At 34.7% G+C, this 27,067-nt stretch overlaps 1 protein-coding gene across 3 annotated transcripts in view; it reads right to left on the reverse strand.

Annotated features, from left to right (window-relative positions):
* The window catches only part of SCAPER (S-phase cyclin A associated protein in the ER), a 508,094-nt gene that overhangs the window by 378,213 nt on the left and 102,814 nt on the right, over window positions 1–27,067 (reverse strand). For 2 of the 3 annotated variants that reach the window (XM_030317622.2, XM_030317624.1), the window contains 3 exons: window positions 10,234–10,496; window positions 6,933–7,166; window positions 4,227–4,397 (listed from right to left, as the gene is read on the reverse strand). In XM_030317622.2, the coding sequence (XP_030173482.1) occupies window positions 4,227–4,397; window positions 6,933–7,166; window positions 10,234–10,496 (668 nt within the window). The remainder of the gene's footprint in view (window positions 1–4,226; window positions 4,398–6,932; window positions 7,167–10,233; window positions 10,497–27,067) is intronic. The other variant, XM_030317623.2, reaches the window with a different exon arrangement.

Consider the following 27,067-nt stretch of genomic DNA (forward strand, 5'->3'; position numbering starts at 1 on the left):
CTGTAATGGTTAAAGTGCTAAAAAATGATTTCCTATTGTTTTTGTATGAACTCTAGGTCCTTCTGGCCCTAAGAATTTTATTTCTAAAAAAAAAAAAAAAAAAAAAAAGAATTTTATTTCTAAATGTAATTTTTGAACAATTATGCAAAAAATTCTGAAAGCTCTCAGAAAGAACCCAAAATGGCAGTGAAGTAGGAAGACCCTAGGCTCATCTTGTCTCAGGAACACAACTAGGTAACTATCAAATCATCCTAAATACCCCCGAAATCACCCTGAAGACAGGACATACTCCACAAGTAAAGAGAGAAGAGGCCATATCAAAGAAAGTAGGAAGTGCAGACATGGGTTAGGGGAGAAACAGATCATGGGTGCTGCAGAGAGGAAGGAGCTGTGGTCGCGAGGAAGGGCGAGAGAAAAAGACAAGCCCAGGAACACACAAGGAGAACGTTTCCCCAAAGCCACTAGCTTGGAAACAGAGAGGGACTGAATTTTCTGAGCTCTTGCAACCAGCAGGGTTTAAACGTTAGAGTTTTAAAGGTCAGCAGGCTTAGCTGGGATAGAGCCCGGAGGGCACAACCCCGCTCCTGGAGAGGAGGCAGGCAAACAACCCCAGGGACAGTCAGTGTGGAAACAGTGATCTGAAGAACAGCTGGGGCACACAGTGGTGAGATTATTCCCTATTCTAGGAGTGTTTCCCAGAGAGGCAACATTCATGGAGACTGCTGTCCAGGAACAAAGGAGCTGGCTGAAGCCATTTCCCTCCAACACCCCTCAGCATGAACACAAGGCCATCTGAGGGAAGCAGCTCAGCGCCAACACTGGCTGCCTAAGTTGCTTCCACCAAGTCCCACACATCTGTGCTCTAGCGGGACTGCCCTTCTCAGTCAAGCTTGCCTCAGCCCTAGTGTGGTGAGTCCCTCTCCCAGAAAAACAGCACAAACCCCTGCCCACACCACGTCTCCTGACCAGAGAGTTCTACAAGACCTTGGTTCTGGTGGAGTTGGTGTCAGGTCTTAAAGCACAAACACACCAGAGCACATCTAGTTAAAACTTAACACATTCAGGCCAGGGACCAAACACTGCCCCCAGCAGGCAAGGAGAGGCTCTACAGACAACTGGCCTAAAGGACAGAGCAGCCAAAACACAACAGTAAAGCATGTATAGCACACACCAGAGCCAATCCCTGAAGCGCCAGGCCCTGGGCAGTACATAAGGCCATTACTTTCAGGAGAAGGAGACATAACTGGCTTTTCTAACACAGAGAAGAAGGCAGATACCAGATAAAATGCCAAGACAGAGGAATTTATCCCAAATGAAAACAAGATAAGGCAAAACAGATATAAGTAACATGCCTGATGGAGAATTTAAAGCAATAATCATAAAGATACTCACTGGGCTTGAGAAAAGAATAGAAGACATCAGTGAGACCCTTACAACAGAGATAAAAGAGTTTAAAAAAAAATCAACCAGAGATGAATGAAATAAATGAGATTGGAAACAGGCTTGATGCAATGAACAGCAGGCTGGAAGAAGCAGAGGAATGAACTAGTGACCTAAAAGATAAAATAATCAACAATAATGAAGCTGAACAAAAGAAAGAATAATTACACAACACAAGAATAGACTTAGGGAACTCGGTGACCCCATCAAATATAAAAACATTCATATCAGAGGAGTCCCAGAAAGCAGAAAATATTATTTCAAGAAATAACAGCAGAAAATTTCCGTAATCTGGGAAAGGAAACAGACATCAAGATCCAGGAGCACAGGGAACTCTGATCAAAATCATCAAAAGCGGGCCAACACCAAGACATATTGTAATCAAATTTTAAAATACAGTGAAAGAAAAAATCCTAAAAGCAGCAAGACAAAAGAAGTCCTTAATTTACAAAAGACCACCCATCAGGTTAGCAATGGATCTCTCCACAGAAACCTGGCAAGCCAGAAGTAAGTGGCATGCTCCATTCAATGTGCTAAATGGAAAAAGTCTGCAGCCAAGAATACTCTATCCTGCAAGGCTATCATTCAGAATAAAAGGGGAGATACAGAGCTTCCCAAACAAAAATTAAAGGAGTTCATGACCACTAAACCAGCCCTGCAATAAATATTAAAGGGGACTCTGAGTACAAAGACCAAAAGTGACAAAGGCAAGAAAGGATCAGAGGAAATCTCCATTAAAAACAACAAAACAAGTAATAAAATGGCAATAAATACATATCTATCAATAATTACTTTGAATGTAAATGGACCAAATGCTCCAGTCAAAAGACATAGGGTGTCAGAAGGGATTAAAAAAATAAGACCCCTCTATATGCTGCCTACAAGAGATTCATTTTAGACCTAAAGACACCTGAAGATTGAAAGTGAGGGAGTGGAGAAACATTTATCACTCAAATGGATGTCAAAATAAAGTCCAAGTAGCAATACTTATATGGGACGAACTAGACTTTTTTTTCTTGTATTGTCTTTATCCTGCTTTGGTATCAGAACAGTACTGGCCTCATGGAATGATTTTGAATATGTTTCTTCTCTTCCATTATTTATGAGATTTGGTAAATATTGTCATTGGTTTTTTTTTTAATGTTTGGTAGAATTCCACCAATGAAACCATGTGGTCTTAGACTTTTCTGTGCTCAGAGTTTTGATTCCCAATTCAACTTTCATTTTTGTTATTGGTCTAAGAAGATTTCCTACTTCTTAGATTCAAGATTCATGACTCAATCTTGGTAACTTGTACGTTTTTAGGAATTTTGTTTGTTTGGTTTTCTTCTAGTTATTTGATTTATTAATATATAATTATAGTAATCTGTTATCATCTGTTGTATTGTTTTCTATTTTTCATTTTGGCTTATGTGTCTTCTCTCCTTTTTCTTAATTAATGTAAAGTATTGCCAATTTTATTTCCTTTTTTTTTTTTTTTTGGAAAAACCAGTCATGACTTTCAATGTTATATTATTGTTTACTCTGGCCTCTACTTCTGATTTTTCTTTGTTATTTCCTTCCTCTACTAAATTTCACCTAAGTCTCTTCTTTTCCTAGTTCCTTGTGATATAATGTTGTTTACTTCAACACTTTTTCTTAATACAAGCATTTATAGCATCTAGCATCTAACATTTGCTTTTTGCTGCATCCCATAGGTTACAGAATATTGTGTTTTATTTTTCTTTTGTTTTAAATTTTTTTTATTAGTTTTCTTTATTCTTGAGAGGCAGAGAGAGAGCGTGTGTGGGGGAGGGGCAGAGAGAGAGGGAGACACAGAATCCAAAGCAGGCTCCAGGCTCTGAGCTGTCAGCACAGAGCCTGATGTGGGGCCCGAACTCACGAACCATGAGATCATGATCTGAGCCAATGTCGGACACTCAACCAACCGAGCCACCCAAGCGCCCGTTTTAAGACATATCTTAATTTGCCATTGGATTTCTTATTTGGCCCATTGTTTGTGCAGTGGTGTGTTAATATTTACACATTAAATATTTAATATTTACATTGTAGATTTTCCAGCTTTGTTTTATTGTTGATCTTTAGTTTTGTACCATTGTAAATGGAAATTATACTTAGTATGATTTCAGTCTTTTTTTTTTTTTAATGTTTTTTATTTATTTATTTATTTTTGAGAGAGAGGGAGACAGAGTACGAGCAGGGGAGAGGGGCAGAGAGAGAGGGAGACAGAATCCACGAAGCAGGCTCCAGGCTCTGAGCTGTCAGCATACAGCCTGATGCGGGGCTCAAACCCATGAACTAAAAGATCATGACCTGAACCAAAGTCAGACACTTAACCAACTGAGCCAACCAGGCGCCCCGATTTCAGTCTTCTTAAATTTGTAATATTTGTTATGTCTCTGGGATTCTTTTGTGAATACTTAAAAAAAAAATGTCTGTTCTATTTTTTTTGGATGGAATGTTTTAAATACATCTTTTAGAATCATGTATTCTGAAGTATGCTTCAAATAAAAAATGCTCTTGTTGGAAAAAAAAAATACCCTTCTTTACCTGAGGGTGCTCGTTTAAAATAAAGCTATCAGAGGGGAGATAGCTGGGGGAATGAGTGAAACAGGTGATGGGGATTAAGGGTACACTTAGGATGAGCACTGAGTAAAGATGTACAGAATTGGTGATTACTATATTACACCTGAAATTAATACAACACTATATGCTAACTATACTGGAATTAAAAAAAAATAAAAAATAAAAAATAAAAATTTGTAATTTAAAAAATAAAACCTCACAGAAAAGTCACTGTCGTTGTCAGTTTCAATATTAATATCGTTGTTTTCTTCTGCTTCAATTTCTCTGGTTAACTGCTCCTCTTCAGCAATAGCACTAGCAATAGCTTCTTCATTGGCCTTTTCTAGACGATCTGCTAGCTCTTCTTTTTTAGCAAGAACTTCTGCCATGGACTATAAAGTTAAAAACAAACAAACAAAAGAATCATCAATTAAGTGGAAAGTAATCATTTCTTTATGTACTAACGACACACTCAACAGTATACATAAAATAGCATTGATCTAGAATTATAAAATGTGGGGTTCAGTATAAGTTCAACCACTTGCTACTTGTGTGACTGGGAAGCTTCTTAAAACCAAGAGCCTATTTTGTATTCCATAAAATGGTACAATAATTCATGACTTACCTTCATCATGAGACAGCTGTGTATGAGAAACTGTGAAGTTATACAAATAACAGGTATTATTATTAATGTCAAAGTATGAATTTCATTTGAGTGCCAAAATTCAAAACAGTTGTAGATCAAGTATCTTTAAGACAAAAGAAAAGCACTATAAAAGGAATATAGCCTGCTTGGGATTTTCCCTCTCTCCCTCTCTCTCTCTACCCCTCCCCAGCTCATGCTCTCTCAAAATAAATAAACTGTAAAAAAAAAAAATTTGAAATTTTAGTAAATCTAAAAACCTAGATCCACTGCAGCTAGGTTTTATATTAGCACATTTTTTACAACAATGGCAAAAGTTGAGCTTAAATAGAAAGGTTCAAACAGTCATTTTCTATTAAATTTTTTTCATGTTTATTTATTTTTGAGAGAGTGAAAGACAGAGTGTGAGCTGCGTAAGGGGCAGAGAGAGGGAGACACAGAATCCAAAGCAGGTTCCAGGCTCTGAGCTGTCAGCACAGAGTCTGACGCGGGGCTCAAACTCACTAGCTGTGAGATCATGACCTAAGCCAAAGTAGGACGCTTAACCAACTGAGCCACCCAGGTGCCCCTTGAACAGTCATTTTCTACCAAAATTTCTGTTGAATAAGATAACCGAATTATTATTATTATTATTATTATTTACCTTTAGCTACAGGACTACTGCATTGAGAAAGAAAAGAAAAAGTTCTGTCATCACAGGCAGCAATTCTCTACAACCCCCCACTGAGAACCTATACAATGAGGTACATGTAGAGAGCAATCCAAAGATTTAGCTCCACCAAGACAAATCCAAACACAAAAGTTTTTTAAAATCTGGTTTAATTAAAATTCCTCTAAGAACTCTAAGAATATACTAATATTCATATCAAAAGCAGAGTATATAAAGTACATAAATTTGATCCTTAAAATAACCAAGAGTTTTTAATATTCTACCACAAGCTTATTTATACATGTGATCAAAATAAAATGGATGAAAGAATTTTTAAATAACTATTTAGTGCTTATTTAAGTATGGGATTTTTTTCCTCTTCTGAAATTTGATTCTCACAGAATCAATTCGCAAAATAAATAATATGATGCCTAGCTATGCAAATAAAAAATATAAATATGACCAATTTCTATCCCATATATTAAACCTAGTACTTACATGACCATAATTATGTTTCACCTTTAAGAACAGTCACACTGAAAGAGCCAACTTAAAATATAATTTTCTCTTTATTCCTTACTTTAAATTTTTAAATGTTTTTCTTATTACTATAGAGCCCTTATTTTTCCCTTATACAAACCCCTATCAAGTTTCATCTGTGTCTAATGTTATTATCTCTCTAAGATACATAATTTGATCTAATACCATCTGTCAATAGCATCTTTCAGCATGATAAGGCACTAAGTTTTTAAGGAAAGTACAGTATACGGTGGCCATTTAAAAAATAAAATTTGATGGGGCACCTTGGTGACTCAGTCGGCTAAGCATATGACTGATTTCACCTCAGGTCATGATCTCATGGTTTGTGAGATCAAGCCTTGCGACAGTGTGAAGCTTGCTTGGGTCTGTCTGTCTCTCTCTCTCTCTCTCTCTCTCTCTCTCTCTCTCTGCCTCTCCCCCACTTGTACACGTGCATGCTCTCTCTCTCAAAATAAATAAAAATAAAGTAAAATAAGATTTGAATGATTTTTCTCAGTAATTTTTTGTGTGTGCCTATTTCTTCTGAAAGTTACTTTTATACTAGAATAACCCATTCTGGATTATCCTCAGGTCATATATCTTACTACTAAAGTGAGAAATAGACATGAGGACAAATAAGTAGTCATCTAAAAGCATAAAACTGTAATTCCAAATCAACACATTTTTAAAGGTTCTGCAATAGGGATGGTAAATAAATTTCATCTTGAAGACCAACTCCAAGCAAATGACAGAGGCTATCTAAAGAACTCTATTAAGAGAATTTTTAAAAAGTCCAGTAGGCAACATTTTCCATCCATCAGAGTGCTAGATGTTGCATGGAAGACTTTATTGTTACTGGTTTAGTTTCTTAATGCCAGACTAAAAAACATTTGATCAAATCACAAAATGAATGATTTTAGCAACAGTTATTTGGCGATCTTATTTTCGTCCTCTACAAAATGAGAAGCATCTCAAAGCTTGCTATAAGAATAAAATATTAAAAAGAAATAACATGTACAAAATACTTTATAAAGTGTAAAGTAACACAATTTATTACTATTAAAGTTTTATGCCTCTTTAATATATTTACTCAGAATTCTGATAAGTTGTTCTTACCAAGTTAGCAGCACTCACATTTGAAATATCTGAAGGGTCCATTTCACTCTCTATCCCTGCTTTCTCTGCTGAAAATATGTCATTTGCTTGCAAAGGAGGCATATCAGCTTGCTGAATAATTGAAACACATTCTGTATCAATGTGAACAGCAGGTATTTCAGAAGTTCGCAGAGAATGGTCTTGTAAAGTACTACTGCGAGAGCTCTTGACATCATCCAATGTATTCACTGTGAACTAACAAAACACATTTACAGAATGAATCAGACAAACTACTCCATTGTAGAAAAAATGATTATAATACACCTATCAACTAAAGCAGTAGCTGACTGGCTGACTGACGACTCGCTCGTCTTTTTTCTATGTTTCAAGTGTAAGGAAAAAAAATACCATTAAGCAGAACAAATTTTATTTGCACACCTACTACGTACAGGGCAATACCTGAAATGCTTTATGAAAGCTTAGCTTTATTAAGCTATATTGAAAGTTTAGCTTTATTAAGCTATATTGTAATTACATTTTTATTTTTAGTAGGCTGATTCTTGATGAGTACTTTATATACGTCACAAAAGAAATTCTAGTCACAAGTATAATAGTTCGTCTTATATTCAAATAACTAAAGGTATTTATGTGGTTTTGCAAAGATTGTCTGTCTAATATCAAATGAAGGCACTTTTCACCAAAATATATACTTTCAGGGCATTTTACTCATAACAAGACAGTTGCTCTCTTAAGATAACATTAACAAACCTCAAAGTATCTTTCATGTAAACCCACATGGTACACAATACCAATTCTCAGATCTAAAAGAGAAAATACACCATAAAAAGTATAGTATATCTGAGCAAGCAATTCCTATTTAGATTTCAATATCCTCCCCCATTACCCTTTAGAAATATTTAACACATAACCAACAAAAATAGGAAAATGATCTAAGTCAAATAAAGTACTGTCTTAAGCCAAATACCCATTTTTTAAAAACCTCCTAGTTTAGTAAATAGAAACATGTCTTTATTTCCACTTTGTAACAGAGTACAGAAAGAATGTGCTGTGTTTTCCAATTATACTCAGAGTAATGAGCTACAAGTAGAACTAAAATCTAAAATTGTGGATTTCAAACCCACTCACATCACTATTTAAATAAACATTAGATAAATATTGCAGTGGCCATGAAGCTCCCAATTTGATTAATTATTTATATAAATATGAAACTTGGTCAAGTCTTATAAACTACTTTAAAAATTCTACTATTGGTCAAAAGTTAGTGTCCCAAAGCACTGATTTTAGTGTAGGTATTATTTAAATTGTAGCTCATTGTTTATATCACTATCAACATTATCTATACATCATTCACCATAGTTTATAATCTTCTTGGCAATATTTATATTGGCATTACTGATGTTTACAATATAGTCAACTCTGTTTATTAAAAAATCAGTATCATTTATACAGTAAAATCAAAGCTAAACTATAATGTTGAAAAAATATACAATGTGCTATTTCCATTTTTAGAATGACAGTGGAAAAAACAAATATTATCATTAGCTTGGACACCAAGAGCAGTGAACTTTTTATATGGAAATATTTTAGCAATAGTTAAATTACTCAAAAGTTGTATGTATGGATTATTCCTAAAATCCCAAATCATGTAAGTTTATTCATTACCCAAAACCAATGTAATTTTTATATTGTTAAGTTTTATAGCTAAAATATAGGTTAGCAAAAATGCTACAGGTCTGTTAAGTGATACAAAAAGATTTTTTACCTATATTAAAAAGTTTCTGAAAAGTATAACCAACAAAAATACTGATTATTTCCTGTGTCTAGGATTCTGCTCCATAATGCAGTAGATTAAAGGCAACATAAGATACCGCTCACAAGGAGCTTCCAATCTCACATGAGCATAAAACATACATACATTAAGGAGTTACAGAACATCAGGAGCAATGTACAGTTAAGAGCCATTATCATCATTAAGAAGAAAAACATGGAAATTGAGTACAGTTTCCAATAAAAACAAATATCCTACATGTAAAAAGAGAAAACTTTAAAGCAGAAATACTATTCTAAACAGAGAAATAATGTAACTATTTTACAAATTTTTACTTAGTCCCTGTATCATATAAAGAATCTCTTATGTTTCATTTTGCATAAAATTATGCCTATTGAACATATATTTTCATGTAAACAAATATCTAAAAAATGCATTCCTTCATCAAATAAGTAAAATAAATTTCAAATGGACTAACAGCAGAAATACTGAGAATATCATCTTTAAAGAATTACATTAAATATTGGCAAATGACTATACACTTGAATTGCAGGATGTAAAAGGAGAGCAAGTTCAAAATGATCCTTACTTTCATCAACATTTTTAATAACACTCCAAATGAAACAGTAGACCACCATTTAAACCAAGTAATTCAAATTAACAACAAAGTTGGGAAAATTAATATATGCCTCTAGATGTGACACTAAGGCCAATCACTTTATTTCTGTCAAAAATGCATAAGCTAACTTGGATAATAAACTAACTGAAGGATATTCTACAAAAAAAATAATGCAATGTATTCTTCAAAAACATTAATGTCATGAAAAACAACGATAAACTGAAAAACTGTCCCTGATGAAAGATGTTAAAGAAACAAAGCTGAATTTATAATGTGTGATTCTAGATTGGATCTCTGCTCAGAGAAAAAATTCTATGATGAAAGGGCACCTGGATGGCTCAGTTGGGGAAGCATCCAACTTCGGCTCAGGTCATGATCTCACGGTTCATGAAGCCCCGCATCAGGCGCCTGCCTCACTACCAGTGTGGAGTCTGCTTGGGGTTTTCTCTCTCTCCCTCTCTCTCTGCCCTTTCCCCCCTCAAAATAAATAAATAAATTTTAAAAATTCTATGAAGAAATTACTGGTACATGGATATGAATTATAAATTAGAGGAAAATACTATATAGATATCAAATTCCCTGAATTTTACAATTAAAATGGTTAAGGGTTTCTTTATTCTTTGTAGATACATGCTATAATGCAGGTAAATGGTTATGGTGTTTGCATACTGTTTAGTATACATGTGTGTGACATGTAAGTATGAATAAAGAAGAAAAAAGAAAAAATGAGGCAAATGTTAATCTGTGAATCTAGGTAAAGAGTATAGGAGAGTTCATTGTTCATTCTTGCAACTTTTCTGGAGATCTGAATTTTTTTACAATAAAAAGTTAAAAATAAAATAGGAAAATAAGACATTCCGGCATAGACATATCCCTTATAAAAATGTATTAAAAGGATTTTCAGAATGTACTACCTGGGTTCTTTCAGCAAGAGGATGGTCACAAGAGTGTAATGAGTCTTTGGACCGAGATTCTATAGTATTAGAAGGTCCATCTCCATCAAATTCACCTTTCTCAATGCTTTCATCAGGTAAAAGTTGTATATTTTCTTTATCACTGTCATCCTTTGACCTTAATGTTTCTGTTGCTACTGAAACTTTTGTCATCACTGCTGTTGATCGTGAGCGAACAGGCCTTCCCCTCTGAACAGTCTCCCATCCTTCAGCATCTTTCCGTTCTATGCAATTGAGGGAAGGAAATAAATCAAGATTTCTTTAGATGATAAAAATTTTCAAAACCTATAAAATAAAAACTTTTTCCAATCAAATTTGTATTAAGTGTAACTAATATATAAACATGACACTAACTATACAAGATGCAGTGTGTGTATGTGCATATGTAATGTCTAATACAAGTACACTGTGGGGTTGGTATGATTTTCCATGTTTTACAAATGACAAAACTGAGATTCAGATTAAGACTGACATAGGCCACAGAGTCAGAAAGTAATAATAAACATTTATATAGTGTGTACTGTGTGCTAGCACTGTTCCAAGTGTTTACATATTGTAACTCTCAATCTCCACAACAACCCTGTAATACCAATACTATTATCCCAATTTTATCATTGATAAAATTTATCATTTGTCATTTCACTTACCCCATGTATCATTGAAAATAATGAGACAAAGAGAGGTTAAGTAATTTCCCCAAGGTCACACACCCAGTAAAGGTAAAGCCAAGATGCAAGTTTAGGCAAATTGGTTCTGGTGTTCATGTCCCCGTGGTTACATAAAAACTGCCCTCCACCCCCATCTTTCAGAATCCAAACACAGGCCTACCTCAAAAGTCCAAGTTCTTTCCTCTATCCTAGTACTAATAGCATACATTTGACTGTATGTCAGCACAGAGCCTGCTGTGGATCCTCTGTCCCTCTCTCTCTGCCCCTCCCTCACTTGTGCTCTGTGTCTCAAATAAATATTAAAAAAAAATAAAAATACAATTGAACTCTAGGTTATCTACAAGAAATTCACTTAAATACTTGTATTCACCTAAATACAAGGTCATATGTAAGTTCAAAGCGAGAAAGATACACCATGCAAATACTGAGGAAAGCAGGAGTAGATATATTATTATCAGATAAAGTAGACTTCAGAGCAAAGAAATTACTACAGAAACAAAAACATATTATATAATGATAAAAGCATTGCACAGTGAAGATATATACCCCTAAGTATGTATACACAGAACAATATAAACTCAAGATACACAGCAAAAAAACTGATAAGGATGAAATGAGAAAGAGAAAGATACACAATTACAAATGTGGACTTCTAACTCCCTCCCAGGGACTGATAGAACTAGACAGAAAATCAGCAAGTATATAGAAAAATTGAACATACAATCAACCAACTTGATATAATAGCATATACAAAACAGTCCATTCAACAGTAAAATGCTTTTTTTTCAAATATATACATAACATTCAGTATCACAGACCATATTCATTCTATAAAATAAAGTTTAATGAACCAATTCTATAAGAAACACAAACTATAAAACTCAACCAAAATGAAAACAGACTATCTGAATAGTCTCATGATTATTAAAGAATTCAATTTGTACTTTTTAAAAGTTCCCCACTCAAAACCTCCAGGCCCAGATGGTTTCTCTGGCAAATCCTATGCAACACTTTTAAAAGGATTTAAAAATTTTACACAACTATTCCAGAAAATAGGAGAGGAGAGAACACCTCCCAAGTACCAAGGCCAGTTTTACCTTGGTACAAAAACACACAAAGACAGTACATAAAAATGAAACTAAATAACAGTATTTCTCATGAATTTAGATATAAAAATCTTCAACAAAATATCAGCATATCAAATCCAGCAATGTATAAAAAGAATTACAAACCATGACCAAGTAGAATTAATTACAAGTATGCAAACCTGGTTCAACATTCAAAAAAAATCAACGTAATTCACTACTGTCCACTGACTATACAAGTAAAATCATATGATCCTATCAACTGATGCAGAAAAAGTATTTCACAAAATCCAATATCCATTCTTGAGAAAAATTTATTAAGCTATAACATAGGGGAACTTACTCAACTCAATAAAAAGCATCGACAAAAAACCTATAGCTAACATATACTCAATGGTGCAAGAATGAATGAATAATTTTCCCCATGATCTAGAACAAGAAAAGGATGTTTCCTCTCACCATCCTTCTTCAACATAGTACCGGAAGTCCTAGACAGTGCAAAAAGGCATGGGATGTGGGGATGGGCAGAAGGAAAAGAAGAAATAAAACTGTCCCCATTTTCAGATGACATGATTGTCTACATAGAATATCCCAAGGAATTACATAAAAATTCCAGAATTATTACATAAATTCAGTAATGTTGTAGGATACAAGTCAATGCACAAATGCACTGCATTTATACAGACTAACAGTGAACATGTGAAAACAAATTTGAAACAATTTATGATTACACTAAAGAAAATAAAATATTTAGTAATAAGTCTAAGAAAAAAGGTACAGAATATGTATCCTAAAAACTACAAAAGGCTGATTAAAAAAAGAGAAGACCTAATAAATTGAAAGACATACCATGTTCATTAAAAAATGATTAGAAAATCCAGCATCAAAGTGTCAATTCTCTCTAAAATGATCAACAGCATAATGCAATTTCTATCAAAATACCAGTAACATTTTTTTGAACATTAGAAAAGCTTACTCTAAAATTTATATAGAAAGACATAAAACCTAAAAGAGCTAAAAACAATTTTCTTTAAAAAAGAATAAATTAAAAATAATCACTCTATTCAATGTTTTAAGGCTTACCACAGAGTGAGATTAATCAAGAAAGTACAGTATGGGTGGAACAACAGACACACAGATCAATGAAATAGACTACTTTAAAACCCAGAAATACACCCACACAAATATGCCCAACTGATTTTTGATAAAATTTCAAGAGAAATTCCAACAAATGGTGGTAGTAACCAGACATCCAAGGCAAAAAAGTAAACCTCCATCTAAAACTCACACCTCACCCAAAAATTCAGTCAAAAAGTATCACTAATTTAAGATATAAAACTATAAAACCTAGGAAGAAAAAAAAAAACAAGAAATCTTTCGAACATATGGCTAGACAATGAGTTCTTACACTTGACACCAAAAGCATGATCCATAGGAAACCCTCACAAACCTCATCAAAATTGAAAAATTTTCCCCTGCAAAAGACTCTATGAAGACAATGAAAAGATAAACAACAGACTTGTAGGAAATACCCAATGATGTCTAGAATATATAAAGAACTCTGAAAATTCAACAGTAGTATTGCAGACAATCCAACTAGAAAATGGGCAAAAGATGTGAAGAAATACTACAATGAAGGGTATATACAACTGGCAAAGAAGTAAACAAAAGACATTCAACATCATTAGCCACTAGTGAAATGCAAATTAAAAACCACAATGAGATATCACTCTATACCTATCAGAATGGTTATATACAATATAATCACAGTATTACATACTAATAATGGATGGGGAGATGCAGGGTTAGAAGGGTGTTAAGTAAAGGATATGAGGTTTCTTTTTTATCTTTCCAGTTGTACTGAGATATAACTGACATATAACATCGTATTAGTTCAAGGTGTACAACATATTGTTTGATATACGCATATATCAGGAAAGGATTACCAAAGTAAGTTTAGTCAATATACAACACTTCACACAGTTAACAAATGTTTTTTCTTGAGATAAGAACTTCTAAGATTTACTCTCTTAGCAACGTTCAAATATATATACACCACATATTCTTTATCCACTCATTGACCAATAGACACTTAAGTTGTTTCTATGTTTTGGCTATTGTAAATAATGTTGCTACGAACAAGAAGCAGGTATGTTAGTATTTTCATTTCTTTTGGATACACACCCAGAGGTGGGATTGCAGGATCATATGGCAATTCTATTTTAATTTTCTGAAGAATCTCCATACTGTTTTCCATAGTGGCTATACCAATTTACATCCCCATCAACACTGTACAAAGGTTCCCTTTCCTCCACATTCTCTCCAACATTTGTTATCTATTTGATGACAACCATTCTGACAGATGTAAGGTCTTATCTCATTGTGGTTTTGATTATTTGCCTTTCCCTAATGATTAACGATGTTGAGCACTCTTTCAGGTACCTGAGGCTAGTTGGATACTTTTTTGGAAAAGTGTCTATTCAGAACCTCTGCCAATTTTTTAACTACATTGTTTGTTTTCTGCCAAAGAGTTGTATGAGTTCTTTATATATTTTGGATATTAACCCCCAATCCAATACATGATTTACAAGTATTTTCTCCCATTCTATAGGTTACCTCCTCATTTTGTTGATGGTTTCCTTTGCTGTACAGAACTCTGTAGTTTGATGTAGTCCCACTTGTTTTTTGCTTTTGTTGCTTTTCTTTGGTGTCAAATCCAAAAAATCATTGCCAAGACATATATTTTTGAGGTGATGAAAATGTTCTATCATTGACTGTGATTATGGTACTATGTATGTGTTAATATACTAACAATAGATGAATTATAAATAGATGAATTGAATGGTATGAATTTTATCTTAACAAATTTGGTATAAGAATTAAAAGCAAAAAATTTAATAGGAAAAAGTAAGCTGATTTCTCAGACTTATTTCTGTAAAACTAAAAACTTACATCACTATGAAAACTACATTTTTTATGAGTATCAAGACCATACCACCAAATGATTCACTAAAGGAAAGGAATATTATTTCAAGGGAAAAAAAATACTTACAAAATACTGGTTCTTATAACTGGGAATAACTCATTATCCTATTTTTTTAAATACAATGACTGTTGGGATACCTGGATGACTCGGTCAGTTGAGTGTCTGACTCTTGGTTTTGGCTCAGGTCATGATCTCATGGTTCACGGGTCCAAGCCCCACGTCAAGCTCCACACTGACAGTGCAGAGCCTCCTTGGGATTCTCTCTCTCTTTGCCTCTCTTGGCCCCTCCCTGTGCTCACCTCTCTCTCAAAATAAATAAACATTAAAAAAATTTTAATAAAATGCAGTGACTTTATTAGTACTGTATATTTTAAAATAAAAAGAAAAAAAGACCTATAACTTTTTCTTTCAAAGGTCTACACTTTGAAATCTCTAAGGGAAAACTACATTTAAATTTGTCTTGTGCTTTTTTAACTTTTTATCATGAAGATTTTAAAATACACAATATAGATAAAATAGTATTATGAACCCCATGTTACAATTATCCAGCTTCAATAATTATCAGTATTCTGCCACTCTTATTTCATCTAGTTCCCCTTCCCTATTGTTTCTTCTGAAAGATTTTAAAACAAATCCTATACATCATTATCATTTCTCCTGCAAATATTCAGTATGTGTCTTTAAAAGGACTTTTTAAGAAATGTAACAATATCATTATGGTAAACAACAAAATATTATTAATTAAAATTAAATTAAATTAAAATTAAATCATATCCTACCCAATCTGAGATCAATTTTCTTCCGTATTTAACTTTCAAAAATTTCTCATTACATTTGTCTTTTAAATATATATATGTGTATATACATATACGTATATATATATAAATTAAAAATATATATAATCAACCTAATAAAAATCACACATACCAAAATTAAGTTTAATAAAAGAGTTTAGTTTCCAGTTAATTTAACAGGCTCACCCTTAGAAGCAGTATGATTAATAACTTCACTTTTTAAAGGAAAGAAAAACACTCCTCTTTCAAAGTTTCCTTATAGAAATACTGCTTAACACTTGGACCTACTCCACAACCAGTATTATGGCCAACACAAACACTGTCATGTAATTAAAAAAAAAAAAGCGAAATGATTGAAGCAAGTCAAAGAGGAGTATATCAAAATAGAAACTATAACATAGGTCTCTTAGACTCTCAGAAATTAGCTATGAACAAATTACCTTCTTAAGGAACTTTCAATAAAAACTATATTGAAAAACCATTCCCATAATAAAGAATGCTTATTGAAAATATCAAATTATGTAATTAAACTGTCAGAGAGTGTCTAAACATTCAGAATAATCTTAGAAGTACACAAAATTTAAAACTGTATTTCATTATCGTAGTTCTTACACCCAAGAACTTGTACATTTTTTTTTAATTTTTTTTTTCAACATTTATTTATTTTTGGGACAGAGAGAGACAGAGCATGAACGGGGGAGGGGCAGAGAGAGAGGGAGACACAGAATCGGAAACAGGCTCTAGGCTCTGAGCCATCAGCCCAGAGCCAGACGCGGGGCTCGGACCGCGAGATCGTGACCTGGCTGAAGTCAGACGCTTAACCGACTGCGCCACCCAGGCGCCCCAAGAACTTGTTCATTTTTAAAAATTTTATAAATGTCATTAATAAAGTAGCACTAAATACAAATTAATATAACCAATAATTGAAAAGCACCAGATTTATTCCCATCTGACTGATGTGTTATCATTTTTATCACTATATTTAATTCACTAACATTTTGTTTATAATTTTTATATCAGTGTTTAAGAGAAAATGTTCTATTTTATAATATCCTTGCTAGGTTTTGACATTCAGGTTATGCTGGCATCATAAAACAAGCTCCATTTTTTCATTTTCAGTAAGAGTTTCTATGTGATTACTGTCATTTTTACCTTAAACATTTGGAAGAATTCATAGGTGAAGCCATCTTGACCAGGGATTTTCTTTGCAAAAAAATGTTTAATTATAGACTCACATTTAAAAAAAAATTACTAAGTTCCTTCATGTTTTTCTAATTCTTGCCATGGAAGTGTGCTTAGTGTTTTTCAAGAAATTTGTCAATTTCTTCTAAGTTTGTAAATTTAGTATATAATATTGTTCATCATATCCTATTATCTTCTTAATATCCATGGGATTTCTACCAATAGTCTTATGTAATACCTTGGTATTATGCTTTGTCTCCTCTTTTTTTATCAGTATCAGAAATTTTGTTAGTCTATATGAAAGATTATCTTTTGGCTCTATTGATTTTCTCAGTTATCACCTATATCTTTTCCTTTCTTTTTATGTTCCTTGGATTTAACCTGTTCTTTTCTAACTTCTGGAGACAGGCAAAAAATGTGGATTTTAGGTTTTCTTCTTTTCTAATATATGCAATTGAGGCTAGAAATTTTTCTCAGAGCACAGCATTAACCTTAAACCCATAAGATTTTAAATATGCATTTTCATTTTCTAATTTTCATGGTGATTTCTTCTCTGACTCATGGATTATTCAGAAATATATTCCAAAATTTCAAAAATCTGAGATTTATATGGCTATCCTTTTACTTCTTTAAATCTAAATTCAAGTAGTTAACATATAGTGTAGTATTGGTTTCAAGAGGATAATTTAGTGATTCATCACTTACATATAACACCGAGCGCTCATCCCAATAAGTGCCTTCCTTAATGCCCATCACCCATTTAGCCCATCCCCCCTACCCATCTCCCCTCCAGCAACCCTTGGTTTGTTCTCTATATTTAAGTCTCTTATGATTTGCTTCCCTCTCTGTTTTTATCTTACTTCATTTTTTTCTTCCCCTCCCCTATGTTAATCTGTTTTGTTTCTTAAATTCCATATGAGTAAAATCATAGGTCTTTCTCTAATTTATTTCACTTACTGTAATACACTTTAGTTCCATATATGTTGTTGCAAATGGCAAGATTTCATTTTTTTTGATAGCTGAGTAATATTCCGTTGTGTATATATACCACATATTTTTTGTCCATCCATCAGTCACTGGACATGTGGACTCTTTCCATAATTTGGCTACTGTTGGTAGTGCTGCTATAAACATTGGGGTGCATGTGCCCCTTCAAAGCGGCATTTTTGTATCCTTTGGATAAATTCCTAGTAGTTCAATTGCTTGGGTTGTATGGTAGTTCTATCTTTAACTTTCTGAGGAAATGCCATACTGTTTTCCAGAGTAGCTAAACCAGTTTTCATTCCCACAAACAGTGCAAAAGTGTTCCCCTTTCCCTGCCTCTTCCCCAACATCTATTGTTTCCTGAGTTGTTAACTTTAGCCATTCTGACAAGTGTATTTCATTGATGATGAGTGATGTTGAGCATCTTTGCATGTGTCTGTTAGCCATCTGGATGCCTTCTTTGGAAAAGTGTCATTCATGTCTTTTGCCCATTTCTTCACTGGATTATTTATTTTTTTGGGTGTTGAGTTTGATAAGTTCTGTATAGATTTTGGATACTAACCCTTTATCTGATATGTCATTTGCAAATCTCTTCTCCCATTCCATCAGTTGTATTTTAGTTTTATTGATTGTTTCCTTCAATGTGTAGAAGCCTTTTATTGATGAGGTCCCAGTAGTTCATGTTTGCTTTTGTTTCCCTGGATTCAGAAAACATGTCAAATAAGTTGCTGTGGCCAAAGTCAAAGAGATTGTTGCTTGTTTTCTCCTCTAGGATTTTGATGGTTTCCTGTCTTACATATAGGTCTTTCATTCATTTTGAGTTTAACTTTGTGTATGGTATAAGAAAGTGGTCCAGTTTCATTCTTCTGCAATTTGCTGTCCAGCTTTCCCAACACCATTTGTTGAAGTATATGGCTATCTTTTTTAATTGATTTCTAACATAATTCCGCTGTGTTCAACAAGACAAAAAGAGTTCAATCATCTGAATTTTTGAAATCTGTTTAATGGCTTTGCATGTGTCAATTTTGGTAAATGTTCCATGTGTGTTTGGATCTTTATTTGGACTTACAAGTTACTACCAGGACAAAGTAGCCTACATCAAAATTAATCCTCTTCGTGCCAAACACAACTATGAAAGCTAGACAAACTATATAACTGAACCATTTAAAGGCACTGGAAAGCAACCAAAGTAGGCAAGATTTTAAGGAACTACAATTCTTGAGGAAAGAGAAGGACAACATGAGATCACATTCACCCTAGAATTTTTCCCTGAAGACATTTCAAATTCACAGTACAGGGGAAGTGAGTCCTAGCAGAAACCAGCAGTCCTGTCTGGCTGAAACAGATAATGGAATTCAGTGAGTCTAAAACAACTGAGACCTTAAGGGCAAAAATCTTAGAGAGGGAGGAACTGCAAGAAAATGAGCCCAAAAAACCTGCATTTAATCTTCCCTTTAGAAGTCTGACAGCTACTAAGCTTTGCATATACAAGGCAAGGTTCCAAGACACCCAGCAAAAAGCAGCAGCTGGGATGCTAATGAGCTAAGCAGATATTATAGCAACTGTGGAGTGCTGAGGAATTCGGGAATGTAGTAGCCTTGGCAAACACCCCAGATTTTCAGGTAAGACCCCAAAAGGAATAAGGACAAAACTGAAACACATCAACTTTAATAAAACCTCAAACCAAACCTTAAAGGATTATGGTGAACTGCTTATACTCTATCTTCTTGCCAGAAGAAAAAAACAACAGTATTTTTGAAAGGAGCCTCTATAATTTTAAATATACCATGTTAAACATTCACTTAAATATTATGAGGAATCAAAACAAGGGTCAAATGACTGAAAACTCCCCCAAAATATTTTTAAGGTAACATAGCCACAGGTAGTTCAGGTATTTTACTTTTCAGACTCAGACTTTTCAGAATAGCTATTATTAATATATTTAAGAAAATATGGGTTAGACACACAGAACAGAGGATCGGTAAAATGTTTCTATGTTGATGCATCAAAAGGAAATAAAATGGAAAAGAATAGCATTATTTGTTAGACATATCAATTATATCAAGTTCATTAATCATATTGTTTAGATATTGTATATCTTGATTGATTTTTGTCTTCTTTTTTTTTTTCTTTTTTTTTTTTAATTTTTTTTTTCAACGTTTATTTATTTTTGGGACAGAGAGAGAGCATGAACGGGGGAGGAGCAGAGAGAGGGAGACACAGAATCGGAAACAGGCTCCAGGCTCTGAGCCATCAGCCCAGAGTCCGACGCGGGGCTTGAACTCACGGACCGCGAGATCGTGACCTGGCTGAAGTCGGACGCTTAACCGACTGCGCCACCCAGGCGCCCCGATTTTTGTCTTCTTGTACTATCAGTCATTGAGACAGTTGTGTTAAAATTTCCAAGTATGAGTCTAGATTCTTCCATTTTTCTTTCAATTCTGTCAGTTTTGCTTTATATGTTTTAAAGATATGTTACATATAAATTTAGAATTATTTTCCCATTCTGTTAAAATAATCTTTTAATAATGAAAAAAGATTTCTCTTTAAAATGTTTCTTGGCTACTGTATACATTTTGTCTGATACTAAAGCAATGCCACCTTTGATCTGAATGCGATATTCATAGACTATCTTTCCCCCTTTTTCTTCTGACTTTTCTATCTTCATACTGAAAGTATATCCCTTTAAGCGGATACAGTTGGGCTTTATGTTTAATGCAATTGTAATCTTTGTTCTTAAATTTTAATATTTAGACCATTTACCTTTAATGTAAGAATGGATATATTTGCATTTACTTCTATCACATTATAATTTGGTTTTCATTTGTTTCATCTGTTTTATGATTTTTTTTTCCTTTCTTGGCCTCTTTTGCATTAATCACAATGGTTTTATTAGTTGAATATTCCTTTACTCTTCTCTGTGGTTTTCTTGAATTCACAAATACATCCTTGACTTATAGTATCTAACACAAGTTAGTATTTTTGTAACTTCAAAGACAATGCCAGGACCCTAGAAAATATAATCTCCATTTATTCTTCTCTTGTCTCTTGGACTATTGTCAAAAAGTCTCATCTCATATGTATTTCAAGCTTCTTAAGACATTATGTTTCACACAGTCAATACTAAATATTTAATGTACTCCACATGTTTACTCTTCTGGTGTTCTTCATTCCTTCATGCATTTCTGGGTCTGAATTTGGAATCTTTTTCCTTCAACCTACAAAAATGTCTGTAGTACTTCTTTTAGTATAATTCTACTGATTACAAATTCTCTCAATTTTTATTTGTCTTGAATTGTCTTTATTTCACCTTTACTTTTTTTGCTGGATACAGAATTCTTTCTTGTCAGTTATTTTCTTTCAGCACCTGAAAGATGTCATTCCATGGTCATCTGGCTTCCATTAGGTATCAACTTACTCTTGCTCCTTCGAAAATAGAGTTAACCTTTGGACAACATTAGTTTAAACTGTGTGGGTCTGCTTATACAAGGATTTCTTTTGAAAAATACAGTATAGTACTATGAGTTAATCTGTTCTTATGATCCTAATAACATTCCTTTTTGTAGCTTACTTTATTAGAAGAATACAGTATATAACACATATACAAAATATGTGTTCATTGACTAGTTATGTTTTAAAGCTTCTAGTCAGCAACAGGCTATGCATAGTTATGTCCTGGGGAAGACAAAGGTTATACATGGATTTTCAAGGGTAGTTCAAGGGTCAACTATAGTCTCTCTCGCGTGCTGGCTTTTTTTCTTTTCTTTTTTTCTTTTTCTTTTTTTTTTTTTTTTTTTTGGCTCTACTTGTAAAGATTTTCTCTTTCTTTGATTTTTAGTATTTTTACTATATTACACCTAATGAGATTTGTTTTCTGTTTTTTCTGCTTGGAGTTCACAGTGCTTCTTAAATATGAGACTTGATGTCTTTCAACAGTTTGGGGAAATTCTTAGGGTTTATCTTTTCAAACATTACCTTTGCACCATTCACTCTATCCCTTCATAGACTCGATTTACAGTTGTGCCTCTTATGGGCCTCTATGAACTTTCCTATTTCGTTTTGCTACATTATTTAGCCTCAATATTTTCTACTACACTCTGAATTAATTCAACCCCAACTCTCCTAAATTTTAAATATCTTATTGATGTGTGCAAATACATCAGATGTTTTAAGAATTTCATTTGTCTTCCTGGATTCCTCTCTTCCAGAGAACTGGGACCATCACAAATCCGGATTGGTTGCTCCCTACAATTGGTACACAGCTATCACAGTGGCATCAGCACCATAGAGTATTACTTTGGCCTCTCTTCTGGGCTGGCTCCCTCCAGCACTGATTGGGTCCATGGAGGTAAAAAAAAAATTTTTTTTTGAGATCTTGCATGAAGGAAAATATCTTTGGCCTACTTTCACATTTAACAGATAATTTGAACACAGTATTTTAGATTAGAAATCATTTTCCTTCAGGGGCGCCTGGGTGGCTCAGTAATTTGAGCATCTGACTCTTGATTTTGGCTCAGGTCATGATCTCAAGGTTTCTGGGATTGAGCCCTGCATCGGGCTCTGTGCTCACAGCATGGGGCCTGCTTGGGATTCTTTCTCTCCCTCTGTCTCTCTCTGCTCTCCCCCTGCTTGTGCTCTCTCTTTAAAAATAAATACATTAAAAAAATAGAAATCATTTTCCTTCATAATTTTGAGGACATTGTTCAATTTTCTTGTGGTTTCTAGTGATAGTTTAGCAGAAGCAATTATACTTCTACATAATTATACTATAAGAAGAAGAAACATATCCTTCTGTTAAAGTAAATTGCCTTTAATAATTTCATAATTTCCTTTCTTTCTCTCTTTTTCTAAAACTCCTGTTATTCAAATATTGGATATTCCCATTATCTATTTTTATATAAGAAGCCCAAAACCTAGGATCTTAAAACACTAACCATATAACTCTTGAGTCAGAAATCTGAGGAGTGTTCAGTGGAGGGAGGTCTCCTCTCATCTCCACATGATGTCAGCTAGAGTGGTTCAAATATGGCCAAAATGTTCATGATGGCTTCACCAACATGCCTAAATTAAAGTCTTGGTACCATGTGTTGGCTGAGATAGCTACTTCTCCTTCTCATCATCTCTTCCTCTTCACATAGTCTCTCATTATTCAACGGCCTATCCTGGGCTTCCTTACATGGCAGCTGGCTTCCACAGGAGAAAATGATAATGGTAAGCGCAAGGCCTTGTACAGGCTAGGCTGGGAACTTAACCAATCACTTCAGTCACATTCTATTAATCATATGAAGTCACAGGACAAACTTAAGATTCAAGGGGAGGGGAAACAGACTCTACCACTTGACAGTGGGAGTGGCATGTATGCATAGGAATGGGAGAAATTGCTGGCACCCATATTTGCAGACAATCTACTGTAGTCCACAATCTGGCTTCAGATTTCCAAAGTCTTGTGAGACTACCAGACACTCATCCAATTACATCTCAATGTCAAGACCAATTATCTCATTATCTACACTGGTTCTGGATTTGTTCCTCAGGTGTGTTTTCTCTTGATCTGCAAACCTGGTAGTTCAGTGGGAGAGAGAAGAAGGCTTGAGGTAGATGCAAGGATGAGGCACATCTAAACACTATCTTTACAGTCTTTCACTTAATCTCCTTGTTATCAATACAGCACTCCCAACTTTTGTATCTGCCTGGTATCCCTCAGTAAGATACATCTCTTTTACGTTCTATACAGAAATAACCTCCAATGTTCTGCTGGGGTGAGGGAAATACAGTAATCCCACTACTCATAGCTGAAGGCAAGTGGGGAAAATTTGGGATGATTAACATATAATCCCTACCTTTACCCTCACTTCCAGAGATACCTGCTCTGGAATTTCCTACTCATTTGGGAGTTCTCTGAAGCAAACTGGATTGCATTACAGTTTTGCCCACTCGCTGGGTCCAGGATTCACCTAATTCACTCAAATGTCACCACTAACATTTGAAACTAGAATATGTCTTTCTACTTTCTAACTTCCAAAAATGTGTTCATTAACTCTTCTCCTATCTATTCTCCCTTAAGTCTTATTTTTAAATTCCTTTAGGGTTGCCTAGGTGGCTCAGTTGGTTATGCATCTGACTTCAGTTCAGGTCATGATCTCATGGTTCATGAGTTCAAGCCCCACGTCAGTCTCTATGCTGACAGCTCATAGCCTGAAGCCTGCTTCCAATTCTGTCTCTCTCCTTCTGCCCCACTCTCACTTGAGTTCTCTCTCTCTTTCAAAAATAAATAAACATTAAATCTTTCTATATCATTTTAGTTGAGGTTAGGGAAAGAAAAAAGTAAATGTATGTGCTCTATCACCTTTAACAAAAATCATTTTTATAAGCTATCATTACAAATTTCAATACTATAGACTACTGCTATTATAAATTACTTAAGGGAGGGAGTCAAGATGGCAGAACAGCGTGGAAGTTTTTTGTGTGTCTCGCATACATGAAATACAGCCAGACCAACGTTAAACCATCGTATACACCTACAAAACTGATCTGAGGATTAACACAACAATCTGCACAACCTGAACCACAGAATTCAGCAGGTACTCAGAGGGGAGAGGTGAACGTGGGGAGAGAGAAGCCGTGGAGGGCAGGGAGGTGCTTTTGCATGCAGAGAGAGGACGGAGATGGTGGGGAGAATATGGGAAAAGCATCCTCCCCAAAAGCACCTGGAGAGAAAGTGGAAAATTGGAAACAGGCGCAGGGACTGAACTAAAAAGGGAGAAAGGAGAAAGGAAAGGGTTTAAATTCCATTAAGACTGTAAACAGGGGAGTGCAGAGACTGCAACTCCACAGCTTGATACCTGGCGGTGCTCTGGTGGGAAGGGTGAATCCCCAGGAGCAGAGTGGGGTGAGGGAGGCTCTTGGGCCACACAGGGAGAAGCAGTTCCACTGCTGGAAGGACATTTGGTAGAAGCTGTAAGGCAACCTGGGCCCAGCAGACAGCAGAGAATGGCCACATTTGCTGGCGCTGGAATAAGGTCGTTAAGGGTGAAGCCTGGTGCCAGATGTGTGTTGTGATTTTCCATAACCCCTGAAACGTTGCTGCTACACTATCTTGCGAACTTATTCTGGGGCGGGCTAGCACCTGGCCGCAATCTCTGGGCCTCAGCAGCAGCACAGTACCCACAAACTTTCCTGGGTACAGCTGGCATTCGACCATTGCTCGGTGAGACCCTCCCACAGAGGGGAAAAACGAGTCAAAGCTGCAGTCCCTCAGAAGTAAGGGGCTGGGGAAAACAGCTGTAACTGAAACAAAACTCAGGAAAGAGGTACTACCTGGGGCTTGGTAACAGACAGTGTAAAAGAGGGGAGTAGCTAAAAGCTGAAGACAAAGGACAGGTGCACAATTGCTGACTGGAGAGAACAGAGTTCTGATACTAAAGACTGGGTAGCTGGGTGACACAATTTTCACCACTGCCACACATGGGCATATGCACCTACAAGTGCCACAACAATCCACCCCAGCAGGCTACCAGCGCCACCTAGTGGAGAACAGAGCCGTTTCACTAACCCCGCTCAACTGGGCCAAACTTGCTCATCAAGAACAGAAGTCTCACCGCCTGCTTAGTTTATGGACTATAAAGAGATTCAGAATCTAACTTCTAGGGGAAAACAAAGTAATTTCAGTCATATTTCAATCTGTTAGCAGGTCCATCTATTCAATTTTCTTTCTTTTTTACATTTCTTTATTTTTCTTGAGAAAAAGAAAAAATTCATTTTTATTTTCAATTGTTATTAAAAATATTTTTTCAATTTTTCTACTATATTTTTTACTTTTGTGTAAGTTTTTTGAAATTGTATTTTACTTGCATCATTTTATTTTAGTCTACTTCAATGTTTTCCTTTTTTCAAATTTTCAATTTCCTTTTTTTCTTTTCTTCTTTTTCATTTCTATTCTTTTTCTTGAATATATAAACAGAAAAAATTCATCTTTATTTTTAATTTTTATTGAAAATATTTTTAATTTTTTCCTACTATATTTTTTACTTTTGTGTAAATTTTTTCAAATTCTGGTTTACTTCCATCATTTCATTTTAGTCTGCTTCAGTGTATTCATTTTGTCAAATTTTCAAACGATTTCCTTTTTTCTTCTTCTTTCCCTTTTTTTCTCTAATCTATGAAGCCACTTTCAACACCCAGACCAAAACACACCTAGAATGTACCATCATTTAATCGATTTTTTTGTGTGTCTGTGTTTTTAATTTTTTAATTTTAATATTTTTTCATTTTAATTTTTTTATTTTAATTTTTCTACCTCATTAATTCCTTTTCTCCCTTCAATGACGAAACAAAGGAATTCACTCCAAAAGAAAGAGCACAAAGAAATGACAGCCAGGGACTTAACTGACACATATACAAGCAAGATGTCTGAACCAGAATTTAGAATCACGATAATAAGAATACTAGCTGGAGTCGAAAATAGATTAGAATCCCTTTCTGCAGAGATAAAGGAAGTAAAAACTAGTCAGGATGAAATAAAAAAATGCTATAACTGAGCTGCAATCATGAATGGATGCTGCGGCAGCAAGGATGGATGAGGCAGAACAGAGAATCAGCGATATAGAGGACAAACTTATGGAGAATAACCAAGCAGAAAAAAGGAGGGAGATTAAGGCAAAACAGCATGATTTAAGAATTAGAGATATCAGTGACTCATTAAAAAGGAACAACCTCAGAATCATAGGGGTGCCAGAAGAGGAAGAGAGAGAAGTAGGGGTAGAAGGTTTATGTGAGCAAATCAGAGCAGAAAACTTTCCTAACCTGAGGAAAGACACAGATATCAAAATCCAAGAAGCACAGAAGACTCCCATTAGATTCAACAAAAACCGACCATCAACAAGGCATATCATAATCAAATTCACAAAATACTCAGGCAAGGAGAGAATCATCAAAGCAGCAAGGGAAAAAAAGTCCCTAACCTACAAGGGAAGACAGATCAGGTTTGCAGCAGACCTATCCACAGAAACTTGGCAAGCCAGATAGGAGTGGCAGGATATATTCAATGTGCTGAATCAGAAAAATATGCAGCCAAGAATTCTTTATCCAGCAAGGCTG

The sequence above is a fragment of the Lynx canadensis genome, chromosome B3, assembly GCF_007474595.2.
Source record: "Lynx canadensis isolate LIC74 chromosome B3, mLynCan4.pri.v2, whole genome shotgun sequence".
NCBI lineage: Eukaryota > Metazoa > Chordata > Mammalia > Carnivora > Felidae > Lynx > Lynx canadensis.